The 12,620-nt window shown below is 41.0% G+C and overlaps 4 protein-coding genes across 4 annotated transcripts; all 4 read left to right on the top strand.

Annotated features, from left to right (window-relative positions):
- Nucleotides 1-5,180: 5,180 nt before the first annotated feature.
- Nucleotides 5,181-5,663, top strand: RB195_001074 (uncharacterized protein; the record flags this gene model as incomplete). Its single annotated transcript, XM_064197679.1, has 2 exons — nucleotides 5,181-5,424; nucleotides 5,533-5,663. The coding sequence occupies 2 exons, from the start codon at nucleotides 5,181-5,183 to the stop codon at nucleotides 5,661-5,663; spliced, it is 375 nt and encodes a 124-aa protein (XP_064053560.1).
- A 162-nt stretch (nucleotides 5,664-5,825) lies between these two features.
- On the top strand, nucleotides 5,826-6,506 carry RB195_001073 (uncharacterized protein; the record flags this gene model as incomplete). The annotated part of the gene is made up of 1 exon (XM_064197678.1): nucleotides 5,826-6,506. One exon carries the CDS (start codon nucleotides 5,826-5,828, stop codon nucleotides 6,504-6,506), a length of 681 nt encoding a protein of 226 aa, XP_064053559.1.
- Nucleotides 6,507-6,583: 77 nt separating this feature from the next.
- RB195_001072 (uncharacterized protein) lies at nucleotides 6,584-7,234 on the top strand (the record flags this gene model as incomplete). The annotated part of the gene is made up of 1 exon (XM_064197677.1): nucleotides 6,584-7,234. The coding sequence occupies one exon, from the start codon at nucleotides 6,584-6,586 to the stop codon at nucleotides 7,232-7,234; it is 651 nt and encodes a 216-aa protein (XP_064053558.1).
- Nucleotides 7,235-7,253: 19 nt separating this feature from the next.
- On the top strand, nucleotides 7,254-8,588 carry RB195_001071 (uncharacterized protein; the record flags this gene model as incomplete). Its single annotated transcript, XM_064197676.1, has 1 exon — nucleotides 7,254-8,588. One exon carries the CDS (start codon nucleotides 7,254-7,256, stop codon nucleotides 8,586-8,588), a length of 1,335 nt encoding a protein of 444 aa, XP_064053557.1.
- Between the last annotated feature and the right edge of the window lie 4,032 nt (nucleotides 8,589-12,620).

The raw sequence follows: 12,620 nt of genomic DNA, 5'->3' as shown, positions 1-12,620 counted from the left end.
CACTATCGTCATCAAAGTCAGAAGGCCGCCCAGAGCGTGGCTGATTCTCCAAAGTGAAATCTCCCCTCCGAAATCTACCAAACCACTTTTTAAGAGTCTGTTGAGCAGAAATACGATGCAGGTAAATGTTCGGAACATTTTTTTGTGCGACCCCACACTCACGCTTTTCCGAAGTTCGTATAGGATTACATGTTGGAAATGCACTTCTTCGTTCTCCGTTTGGAAAAAAAACTCGGCGAAACATAAATCGACTTATTTGAACGATACTCGACAATGAAGTGATACAAGGCACGACGTGATACAAGACATAACGTTTTTAGTGCACGTAAAAAAAACTAAGCAAAAATACCGGTACTGCTATAATATTTAACCACGTAATACATTTTAATGCCTTCTATGAAAGCACAAAGCATCAGGCACGAAACTGTATTATAGGCACAAATTATTCCATATGTATATTTCCGTTCACCTCAAATTCAAAGAAGAGCACCTCGTATGTTTCCTCAGTGCAAGTCATGTTCCCTGCCACCGAGGAAAAATGGATCTCTGGCAACGGGAATGCAACTTCTGCATTCTTTATGCATGCGAGATAGAAAGCGAATGACGTGACCTGTCACGAGTTTTTGCACATCCATCCATCGTACTCGAAATTATGTAATATCTTGGAAAGAAACATTTTGTATGTGAGCTAATCCAGCAAACAGCGCCTTAGCGATGAAGGAGAGAGAAGTGGATAACGTGTCTGGCGCTAATCAGTTCGTTTGGGATGCGCCTACGCGTTCGTCTTCAATTCTGAATCGTTTGAGGTTTACGAACGTGTAACTGGCCTATACAATGACTTGCGGAAGCTAGCCGATGTGTCAAGTCAGTGTTTTTATCCTCTCACACAAGTCTGGCACCAATTTATCGACCCGAGACGATGAAAGGCTTGGCTGGCATTGGGGCAGATTTGAACTTTCGATCGGTCATGCAGACACAGTGGAACCTCATACCGACTGCGCTACCTCTTCCCGTCTTCAACAATGTCCGTAAGAAGCTGCTCTGTCGCAACCCAGGCGGGTTTTCTTTGCCGCTCTGCTCTTTTTGTGTTCATTATTCAAACGTTTCCGCTTCAGTATTACTATTCAAGGAAAACAAGAGAAAAATTTCGCTTAGTAGCTTAACACACGGAACGAAAAAAAATTACTTTCTTATGTTCTTTTACGATAATGGAGTTGTGGCAAAAACGAGAAGGAAAAATATATGGAGAGAAAAAATTTCTACATTTGTACCTCGTGGTAGCTGCACTAGTACGGATGTTGTTCTGGAAACTCGAGCGTGACATAAGCGTTAACGTCGGTAGTTGCAAATGATTGACCAAACAGCCACACATACATATGTATTGCATTTTATATTATATTATGATATGTTTTACAAATTACATACATTTCCGGAAACCAGAAAAAAATGTATTTCCAGCTTTTATTATATTGTCCCTTAAATTTCTTTTCATTATTTTATTTTTATTTTTTATGTAACAGCAAAAATATTCCAATGAACAATAAGTATCAAGAAGTATCAAGAAAGTCAGAGATCATCGTACTTCGATACGGTAAACGATTGATTCCTACGGTGCAGAACTCAGGCAAAAATATACAAAGTCGATGGCCATTGAAAAATGTAAAGTGGCACGAAATACTAGAATTTTTTTCTTTTTGGCCAAAAAAAAGAAAAGCAGTGCGTTGCAGTCCACAGAGCACAACATTGGTTTTGGCGGTAGCTCTCAGTGGTTCTCGCTACAACTTTTGATCCAGCTGACGACCCTGGACTGATTCCCTACTTAAAGGCAGCATACCACGAATCTGAGGTGGTGCAGATATCAGGTGGAGTATTTTTATAAGCGGCAGTAGATTATGGAGAGAAAGGTGATTCCGTCCATTTCTTCTTAATTGCCGTAAAAAACGGCCCGGAAAACGCGGCGCCGCACAAGTTTGGCGCGCTCTAGTCGAACTCGTTTGGCGCGCCCTAGTCGAACTAGAAAATGGTGCGCCAGAACGCTCGAAGCCGTATCTTCCCGGCCTTTTTTTACGGCAATTAGGGAGAAATGGACGAAGTCACCCTTCTCTTCATAACCTACGATCCCGTATACGAATACTTCACCTGAAATCCGTACCACCTCAGATTCGTGGGGTGATGCCTTTAATCGTGAATAGATACTGATTGTATAGAAGTTAAGATTATATTTAAATTATGATTATATTATTATATGATTAGATTATATGATTAGAATATATGAATAGATTATTATTTGACTAGATTATACATGAATTACGCTAGGTTTTATTTTTCGCATAATATCTGAAGCACTTGATAATTAGAACTTCCTCGCAATGTTTTTGCCGGGGTTTCCTGTAAAAATGAAATTCTCATCTATTAAAGAAACGGAAAGAAATGAAAATTTTGCAAAAGTACATTTTTCTGGGTTCTCTAGACTTATTTGTTCACAGGTTTTGAAGACTTTATTCAAATATCGTTTTTACTGGGAAATGATAATGATACGAAATCGAATGATAATAAAACTTCAGGATATTGTGAAAAACAAAGTTTATATTAATTAGAGAATAAAAGATTTATAGCACAAGAAAGCTGGAAATCTTTACGTAAACCACAATACTGAACCAAATATTCTTGGTAATAGTGTTATCACTTGAGGAAACACTGGCATCTACCGATATTTTTCATTTCTTTTCATACAAATGCATAAAAGGGTGAGCACATTGTTAGACGACAGTAAGAAATATTTTCCAAAAAAAAAGAAAGAGAGACAAAAAAGACAACGGAAAAAAATCTTTTTTTTGAAAATTCTGGATATGAAAATACTGCTGTGAATTGGTTTCATGACAAAATCGTAGCCGGAATCAGATCGGGATTTGGCAGCTCTTAGATCAGATTGGTCAGATTTCAAATGTATCACTTCACCTGTGCTGATTTGAACGAAGTAAAGTATATCTAGTGTCACAACCATCCTTTTTTATGAATGCAAACTAACTTTAATAATTCTCTGCTGTATTTTTTAAATTATCTTAAGAAATTCCAGATTCCGAAGAAGATTCACCTAACTGAATTTAAAAGTTCTGGCCCTACGTAAAATGGCATGCATAATTTTCAAACGTTCTAAAATATTTTATAAGAGAGACGATGCGAAGATCACTTGTTGGATGCGCATAGTTGAACAGAGATCACTTATGCAGATCAGCATGTACATAAATACATAATGTGGGGCAATGAACGACTCTCTCACACGCACCCATTGCCAGCGGCACTTCACACCAGTACAGATCTATGATTTCCTTGGAAGCACCTCACAGATCTGCACGTAATATAAGGTGCCTTTCTGAAATGAAATTATTTGAGAAAGGTTTCACAAAAGTTCTATTTTTAATTTTTTTTATTTTTTAAAATTCTTTTTAAAAAAATTTTATTTTTTGAATTTTTTAAAATTCTATTTTGGCTCATTTCTACTGAGCCAGTCGGCGAATATATATATTCACTTTTAGAATATATATATATATATCCATTTACGAGTTTATTTTGATCTAAGGCAAGTTTTTTGAAACTCTGAAATGGACAAGCACTTAATTACTCGTCTCCATGCTAACGTTTACTACTTTTTACTTCAATATGTTTAATTTACCTTTTTACTGTGTTTTTAAATCTTCATCTTCATCACGCGTTAGTTTTGTAATAAAAACGTTTTGAAGAGTGAGAAGATGCAGTGATGCCGTCAGAGAACGTCGATCATTGATCCCTGAAATGATCGATTACGACAACTGCATGAAAAAACTTTTAGAATGGAGCGTCTCGGCTTTTTTTTCAGATTCAATATTCATTAGAAATGAATGAAAAGTTCAAGAAGGCACTAAGAGACGATTTATCAAAACGCTGCCCTTAGAATATAACTTGTTCAGTATTAATTTGTCGTTCGTTAAGCGCGGGTGAAATTTTTGTCGGCATAGCCTCGTAAAAACCAAATTTTTTGGTTTGTCCAGGATTTTGTAATGAGAAGAAAACGCAGAAGTAGCCTTCATCGTAGGATCCATAAAAGGCAGAAATTCACAGGAACAAAAATCTTTTGGAGCTCCCATTTTATTCACCACAAGGGAACCATCGAAGTATAACAAAATCTTTACAAATATTGAAAAAAAATCCTGCCGTCCTTTCAGCAGTTTTTTTTTGAACACTCTATGACTGACCTCATAGATACGCCATGTCTGCTTGATTGGAGTTTCTCATTAATATCAGCAAGACAAACTCCACAATTCTGAAAGAAAAAATTCTTCAAAGTTTTGACGATTGCGGCAAATAAGGTTCTTTAGGGTTCATATCGTAAAGATCAGTACCCCTTGTTATTCTAAGTCCATATAAAAATCTCAAAACCTTGAATTGCTCATCTCTTCTAAAACAGTCTTCAAGCCATGGATTGGAAACAAATGAGATAAAGTTACTCCAGACACCTGACTTCTGGGTAGGTTAGTTTCTACAGCTTTCTATTCTTTTTTTTTCTTCACAAGACCAAAATGTCTGCAAAATACCAAGATTAACTCCAGATCGATGCAGCAATAGGAAAGGCAACGATGGACAACTCAAAGATGGCACTGAGGGGAAGCTGTAAAACTTCATTTAACACGGGCGGTAACATGCTTGTAGACAGCAACTCAATGCTCAGACACTACGCTGAATGTAATTCTGAAAGCGAATGCATCGGAATCACATCAATGTCGGAGCGGGGTAGAGTGCTTCACAAAACAACTAAACGAATAGGTGCTTTGCGGAAAAAAAGTCCAGAAAGTATCGACGTAGGGAAGTAGGGGATGCAAATTTAGACTAGACTGCGTATAAAGAAAGTCACTGAAGACAAATTGGATGACATTTTGTTGTAAGTGAATTTGTGTGCACCAGAAAAATTAGCGATTTCTCGTTTCGTTTCGTGAAATACTAGTCTACTTTCAAATTGAACGTGCATGTTACTACAATAACATCGAGAATGATCTTCTTGATTATTCTGTGGTACTTTCCGTGTACATATTGGGCGGAACCACGGATCTCCCTCACTAGAGGGATCACAGCCGGTTAGTTGCGAGGCTACGTGGTGCGTCCCCGGGTGGCGGATAGGGGGCTAATCGCGGGCCAAAAGCGACCTTATGCTTGCCCAAAGACGCAGGTGGATTCAGGATGGACTCCCTGTTTCTGCTGAGCCAGGACTCACTCATGACATCGTTGTATCCCGCACGTCGGTCCGGCCAAAAGCCTGCAATCAAGTGACTGGGAGGTGCAAGGGAGGCGCTTCGGAGTCGCTTCCAACAAATAAGCTCCAAATGTCCACTCCGAGAGAACGGAAGTTCTCCCAAAAACTCATGGGACTAGAGGCTTGCAACCTGCCCATGGGTTTTAAAATTTTTAAGCAAAACACAGTAATAGAAAAGAGTCTCCTGATTCCGGAGGAAAGCCTGGTACGGTAGCGCCAGGTAGGACGGGGTTGCAGGAGTCATGTAGGCTACCAAAACGGAAAAGGACTAGGATGGCGATCTGTACTTATAACGCTTGCATCGGAAGCGGCCATCGAAGATCTGATGATGCTAGCCAAGAAGATCAAGTACGACGTCATCGGACTGACCGAGACGTGACGACATCACCCTCTCAACGCCGTATATGAAACTGGAGAAGAATTGTTCATAGGAACATGCGACAGTAGAGGTGTTGGTGGAGTTGGCGTCCTCGTCAACACGAGTATGGCAAAGAACATCGACTCTTTCGATTAACTTACGACCCGAATCGGACATCTGCGGATGAGAAGATGTGGTCCAACACCAGCTTCGACTATCTTCGTCGCTTACGCTCCAACATCAAGCTACGAAGAAGAAGAAGTCGAAGCTTTCTATATGGATCTGGAGAAGTTCTACCGAGAAGATCATGCCTTCTACAATTTCATAATTGGCGATTTCAACGCCAAAGTTGGCCCAAGAAGAACGCCGGAGGAACTTCACATCGGGACCCACAGCCTACAATGGAACGACCAGGGGGAGAGGCTCTGCGAGTTCATCATGACGACTAAGACCATCCATGGGAACTCGCAATTCCAGAAGCCCTCCTCTCTACGCTGGACGTGGGAGTCACCCGGTGGAGGGTACCGTAATGAAATAGACCACATCATCGTCAATAAAAGGTTCTGCCTGACGGACTTCGCTGTTGTACCAAAGTTCTATGCGGGATCGGACCATCGCCTCCTCCGAGGAAGATTTTCTTTCACAAGGAGAGCAAAGAAAGTCGCCAAGTTGAGAGGGAGAAGTCCCAGAACTGTCATCAACTGGGATCTCTTCGCTACGTTAGCCGGCTTTTGGGAAGATTCCGCAATAGACAACATCGACGAGGAATATGTGCGGTTCGTGAACACCTTCACGACTGCGCGAAGAAGGCTGAGAGTTCTAAAACCACCAAGAGACGCCTGTCTCTTCAAACTCTTGAGCTGATACGCCAGCGTGGAGCAGCACGAGCCGCAGGGAACCAAGAACTCACGTCCGTGCTCGTAAGGCTTTGCAGAGAGGCGATGAAGGAAGACCTTAAAGAGAGGAGGGCAGAAGTACTGGCTGAAACTGCAGAGGAGGGGAAAAGCATCCGCTATGCCCGCCGAGACTTCGCCAGTAGCAAGACGAGGATGAGTGCTCTTCGGAACCCGAAGGGAACATCCATTGCATCGAGAAGGGGGATGGAGAACATCATCTACGACTTCTACTCCGATCTCTTCGACAGCCATGTCCACTTGCCTCCTCACCATCTGAGGGAAGACGGACAAGTCAATCCAGAGGTTCTCCCGTCCGAAATACGACATGCTATCATGTCGGTAAGAAATCGTACGGCACCCGGCTCCAACAGAATAAGACCAGAACAACTGAAAAACCTTCCGCCAGCACTCATCAACACCCTGGTGAGGATTTTTACACGTTACCTGTCGGAATGCAAGGTTTCTAAACAGTGGAAGACCAGCAAGACTGTGTTGCTGTATAAAAAGGGAGATCCACATGACATCGGCAACTATCGCCCAATCTGCTTACTGTCCGTCATCTACAAGCTCTTTACAAGAGTGATCCTTAATAGGATTGAAAGAGCCTTGGATGAAGGACAGCCATGCGAGCAAGCAGGGTTTCGAAAAGGATTCAGCACGATCGACCACATTCACACTGTTTCGAAACTCATTTGAGGTATCACGAGAGTACAAGATGCCGCTCTGTCTCACCTTCGTCGACTTGAAGAAGGCTTTCGACTCATTTGAGACGGAAGCAGTCATGGAAGCCTTGGACAATCAAGGCGTCCCTACTCAGTACATAAAGGTACTTCGAGAGTTGTACAGTAACTTCACGACCGGAATTGCGCCATTCTATGAGAATATCATCATTGACGTGAAGAAGGGGGTTCGACAGGGTGACACAATCTCACCCAAAATATTCACAGCCACCCTCAAGAACACAATGCGAAAGTTGGATTGGGACGACATGGGAGTGAAGGTCGACGGTTGGCAGCTACACCATTTGCGCTTTGCTGATGACATCGTACTGATAACACCTAGCATCAGCCAAGCGGAACGAATGCTGACCGAATTCGACGAAACATGTGGATGCATCGGTCTTCAGCTAAATCTAAACAAGACGATGTTCATGCGGAACGGATGGGTCTCGGATGCCCCACTCACGCTCAACGGAACGAACATGTCCGAATGCACCAGCTACTTTTATCTGGGTCGAAAACTGAACACGATGAACGACTTGACCCCCGAGCTGGGCAGGAGGAGACGAGCGGCTTGGGGAGCGTATAAGAGCATCGAGGATGTAGTGAAGAAGACCAGGAACACCCGGCTCCGTGCTCACCTCTTCAACACCACCGTACTTCCTGCTTTGACCTATGCTTCGGAAACCTGGGCATTTCGCAAGCAGGAAGAAAACGCGGTGAGCGTCATTGAACGCGCAATTGAGAGAGTGATGCTAGGAGTACCCCGTTTCAGGCAAGTGAGGGACGGGATTCGAAATTCTCTCCTACGTCAGCGATCGAAGATTAGAGACGCCGCCGCGTTTGCCAAGGAAAGTAAAATAAGGTGGGCCGGACACGTGATGCGCTTTAACGACAACCGTTGGACCAGAGCCGTGAGCGACTGGTTTCCCGCGATATTAAGCGCACTACAGGAAGACCGCCGACCTGATGGTCAGATTTCTTCACGAAGTCCTTCAAAGAAAAGTATGATGCTCTTCGTGTCCCACGCGAAAGGAGGAACCACTGGGCTACTCTGGCACGCGACCGGGACAAATGGAAGAATTACTGGAGTCCGCTCGACCAGTTCGAAGGTCAACGGGAGTCAAGGTGATCAAGGTGATTGGGCGGAAAGTTCTTCAGCTGCAACGTTCTCGACATTGCGAAGCGTAGAATGTACAGAACTTATGGAGCGCGGTGCAGCTACATACGTAAGCTGCTGCGCTCCAACCGACGCTGTGGAAATAGCGACGATAAGTGACGCGGTGGAGAGGAATGCTACCACTGCGAACTGCAATGATGAGCTCTTCTGAATGCCGCATCTTTGAAAGAGACCTTGTTTTTTGTTGTTCGTTCAACTGACTGTTTTACATGCTTACGCATCCAGTTCCCAGCCAATATTGGTTTATTATTGTTTTCACCTCACATTGTGATTTGGTTGCACGTCGATAGGATAATTGGATAAAATACACCGAAAATTCCGAACAGTAATCACAGAACAGTAATTACGCGAGAAATGTTGTGCTAACAAGGTACAAAGTCCCAACAAAATGGCCCACAAGATGGAGAGGAGTTCCGCAAGCGTTTCCTTTAACCAGAGTAAAAATAGGTAACTGAGACCACTACCGCTTCAACACATTTCATGCGCATCATGTCCTCATTCCATGAGGTGAAATGACCCTCTCGAACTTGTTTTCGTAGAAAACTTTTGTTTTTGTGAACCGAAGATTGTGGACGTTTTTCGCTGTGATACTAATGGACTACACTACAGCCACTTCTCTTTTACTGGTGGATAGAAAAACCTTAAAAATTCTCCTGAACGCTTCCTCTGGGGCAGAATCCAAGCGGATGTTTGACAAAGCGCAGCGCAATACACAATCACCTTCTCGACAATCGTTGATCCATTTCTTTCCGGAACTCGAAGAAAATCATGTGACTGCATTTTATTCAGTGACTTGTTTAAACGCCATTTCGCTAAATTCACTTTGCGTAATTTCTTGTCACTTCCTGAAGACCTCGTTTGCATATGCTTATAAATTCTGGAGCTCACTTAATTGTGTTTTTGCTCTCGTACCCAAGGTGATTGTTCTGTGCAAATGGTGGTTTTTTTATGGAGACGCGGAAGAAAATTAAATTACTGCTTCTCGCTTATCTCTTTTTTGAATGTCTCCTCCCTTATGAGCTAATCCCACAGCATTGAGGAACTCAACTAAGGAACTAACTAACAACTATCGTATTTTTCACATTATTTCCACAATACATGACTGTGACTATATGTAACAGGAACAGTAGACACGGGAATTCTTTTCCGGGAAAAACGTGGATACGCGTTTTCTTCGTTTTTTTTTCTCCATAACTTGATTCCTCTTGCTCTATATTATGACATGTGGACATCAGTCCACTCGGCATGACGAGATCTATCCGTCTAGCCTATCTTGAAATTGAAATCTTTTGTGAAAGCGCTTTTTACCAAATTACCAGTTGCTACACATTAGGGGACCAGACTCTGAGATAATTGCGCCTTGAGGATATATGAAATTAGGTGCAAACGAAATGCAAAAAACGTAAGTTTATAGCTAAAAATCCGTAAAAAAAAGGCTTAGTCGTGAACGTTTTGGTACCCTATTCATGTGTATATCAGATAGTTCTAAAAATTTCTCAACTCTGCGGATGTGACACATTTCAAGTTCATTAAATGACTTTTACTTTTTTCTACTACTTTTCCAGCTAGAAAGGGTTTGGTAGAAGATTTTATTGATTTTCTTTTATTTATTTTATTTTCATAGGAATAATTATTTTTGACAACAATCTGATTTTTAAGGTTCATAACTGAAAAATACGTGGTTTTCCACGCTGTGAAGAGGGAGAGTTGAGATGAAATACACAACTTTCCTCTATTTCACTTGAATTTTTGTGCAGCTTTCAGCTATCTAGGTCGTGGCCTCAGAAGGATCCGCCAGGCATCTCATCCTACAGCGAGGACTCAGTTCCCTCGGAACAATGACACAATTATATACGAAACAAATAGAGAGTAATGGCACATCCACAAAATAGTTTATTATGAAAGCTGGAATGAAGTGATTTTAAAAACTTGAGCAAAGGTAGTTAGTTGCTCATATTCATACCTTCACAATGGAATATTTATGCCTTTAGAGAATGAATTGAGGAGAACTACTCTTGTCAATAAGTGCCACAACAAGTCATATAGTGATAGAGGTTAAAACGAGTGCTGGACGAAACATTCCATACACAAAACCTGGTTTTTCTGGAAAAAAGGAAGAAAAATCACTCCTTCTGAAAACTTGAAGAGCAAATGATTTCTTCTGCAATTCTTTTTCCTCAAGCTTTTAAAAGCACTTCATTCTAAGTTCTGTGATTAACTGTTCTGTGGATATGCCGTTACTCTCTCTATTTTTTTTTGTTTTATTTCTCTTTTTTTTCTTCCATATATAATTGTGCCAATGTTGCAAGAGAAAAGGATCAATCTTCAAACGAGAGTAAAAGCTATAGATGTAAAAAAACCTCTTGTTCTCCCACTCATTATTGTAAGATTATTATGAATTATAATAATGCGCGGAACATAGAAGTTTAAGTAAAGATTAAGTAAATAATGAAGTGTTGAAGACAGGGTCAGCGGTGGTAATAAAACACGTTCCTCTCGAATACCAACTCCCTCCCCCTACCCGAGAAATAAATGGCAAATGTGAAAATTGGCACCAGAAGAAGCTACACAGTGGCAGAAGCGAAGAAACACCAGGTAGCAGAACAAGCGAATTTGCTGAAAGGTTTCTGAAATACTGGTAATGAAATATTTTAATTTCTAGTCTACTTTTAAAATCTATGAAATATCTTTAAATACTGATTAAAGTAGAAAATACGGCAAAAAAGAGAAGAGCCAGGTCCAAAGGTCAAATAAGAGGAGAAACAAAAAAATCGAGGAACCAACTTTTTGTTCCTACACTAATGATAATAGGACGACACAGGTTCGGCACTCCAATTTTTGCAAACGGATTAAAAACTTGAAACCACTTCTCAAAGATGTAGAATTTAATTATACGCAATCCTCAGTTATATGAAAGTGGATTTAATGGAATTCAATGAGCTAAAATACTCAAACTCTGTGAACGTTGTTAGGTCTGGAAGATCGCAACCAACTTCGTGATAAAAGGACCAAATGGAAATATTGGGTGGTTTTTTTTTTCAGAGAAGAAGCCCTGCAAAACACTCATATTGCTATTTCAAGAAACCTTCTAGCAATTTTTCCTGTGTAAATTTTGAGAGAACCAGACAGGAAGGAAGAATGTTTGCGCATAAGGATTTCCTTAATCCGTCTATTCGAATACATGTGTGATCCTTCAAAACGCCTTCCCGTTTTTCTGGGAAAAGAATGGAGAAAAGTCTCGACTTTGCACGCTCGCCGAATAGTGTGTGATCCCGAATAAAACTCAGTAACTTGTTGTAACATTGTAACAACGTTTTTTTTTCCATTTTTGTCTCATCTAAATTCCAAAAAGACTAGGAGGTGAGAAAAAAGAGCGATATGACTAATTTTAGGCCAAAACTTCTTCTCTGAGAAACTACCTTAAGTAAAGTTAAGTACTACTAAAGTTATTTCTTTCGGTCCTCTTATCACGAAGTTATTTGCGATCTTCCAAAAAACATAACAATGTGCACAGAATCTGAGGTTTTTTGGTTATTAAATTCTGCTTTATCCACCTTTAAACTGCTGAAAACTACTCTAATTAAATTTTTCATCTTCTAAAAGTTGTACCAGGTTCTAAGTCTTTTGCAGAAATTTGACTCAACGGGGTGTCGGACCTGTGTCGTCCCACTGTTAAATTGTCAGCTCGTTGTACATTTTCAAAACAAAATGTTGTTATAATGTATGCAATTATCTAATACTACGCAATATTTTGTCCTGGTTATCATGTTATCCTCCATTCACTGCTGCACCCTACATACTCCCGTACGACGCCGTTCCCCGGCAAGCTTCTCCCTTTACGACCTCCATTTGGAAAATCTTATCACACGCTTGGTCCTGGTTCAAGGAAACCCTAGGAAGAAGCTACAAAAGTAAAATGTGCTGAATAGATGTCCTGAAGAGATGAGATGATAGAATAGAGATACAATAGAATAGAAAACTGCAACTGACCATTCTTTAACTCTTTGAGGTGCCTATGAGAGGTTTTTAAAGTCTACATTTTAGACGAGATCGCTGAGTGTAGGAGTAAGGGAAAATCAGTAGTAACTTTGAAAAAACCCGGAAAGGCCACAAATCGTTGAGAACAGAGATCGTATGAATCTTCCGTGGTAGCACCGCATTTTCTTCACTTGCTAAAGCGTCA

The sequence above is a fragment of the Necator americanus genome, chromosome IV, assembly GCF_031761385.1.
Source record: "Necator americanus strain Aroian chromosome IV, whole genome shotgun sequence".
In the NCBI taxonomy this organism is placed as follows: Eukaryota; Metazoa; Nematoda; class Chromadorea; order Rhabditida; family Ancylostomatidae; genus Necator; species Necator americanus.
The sequence above is the reverse complement of the archived record's forward strand: the minus strand, read 5'-3'. Positions and strand labels throughout refer to the sequence as shown.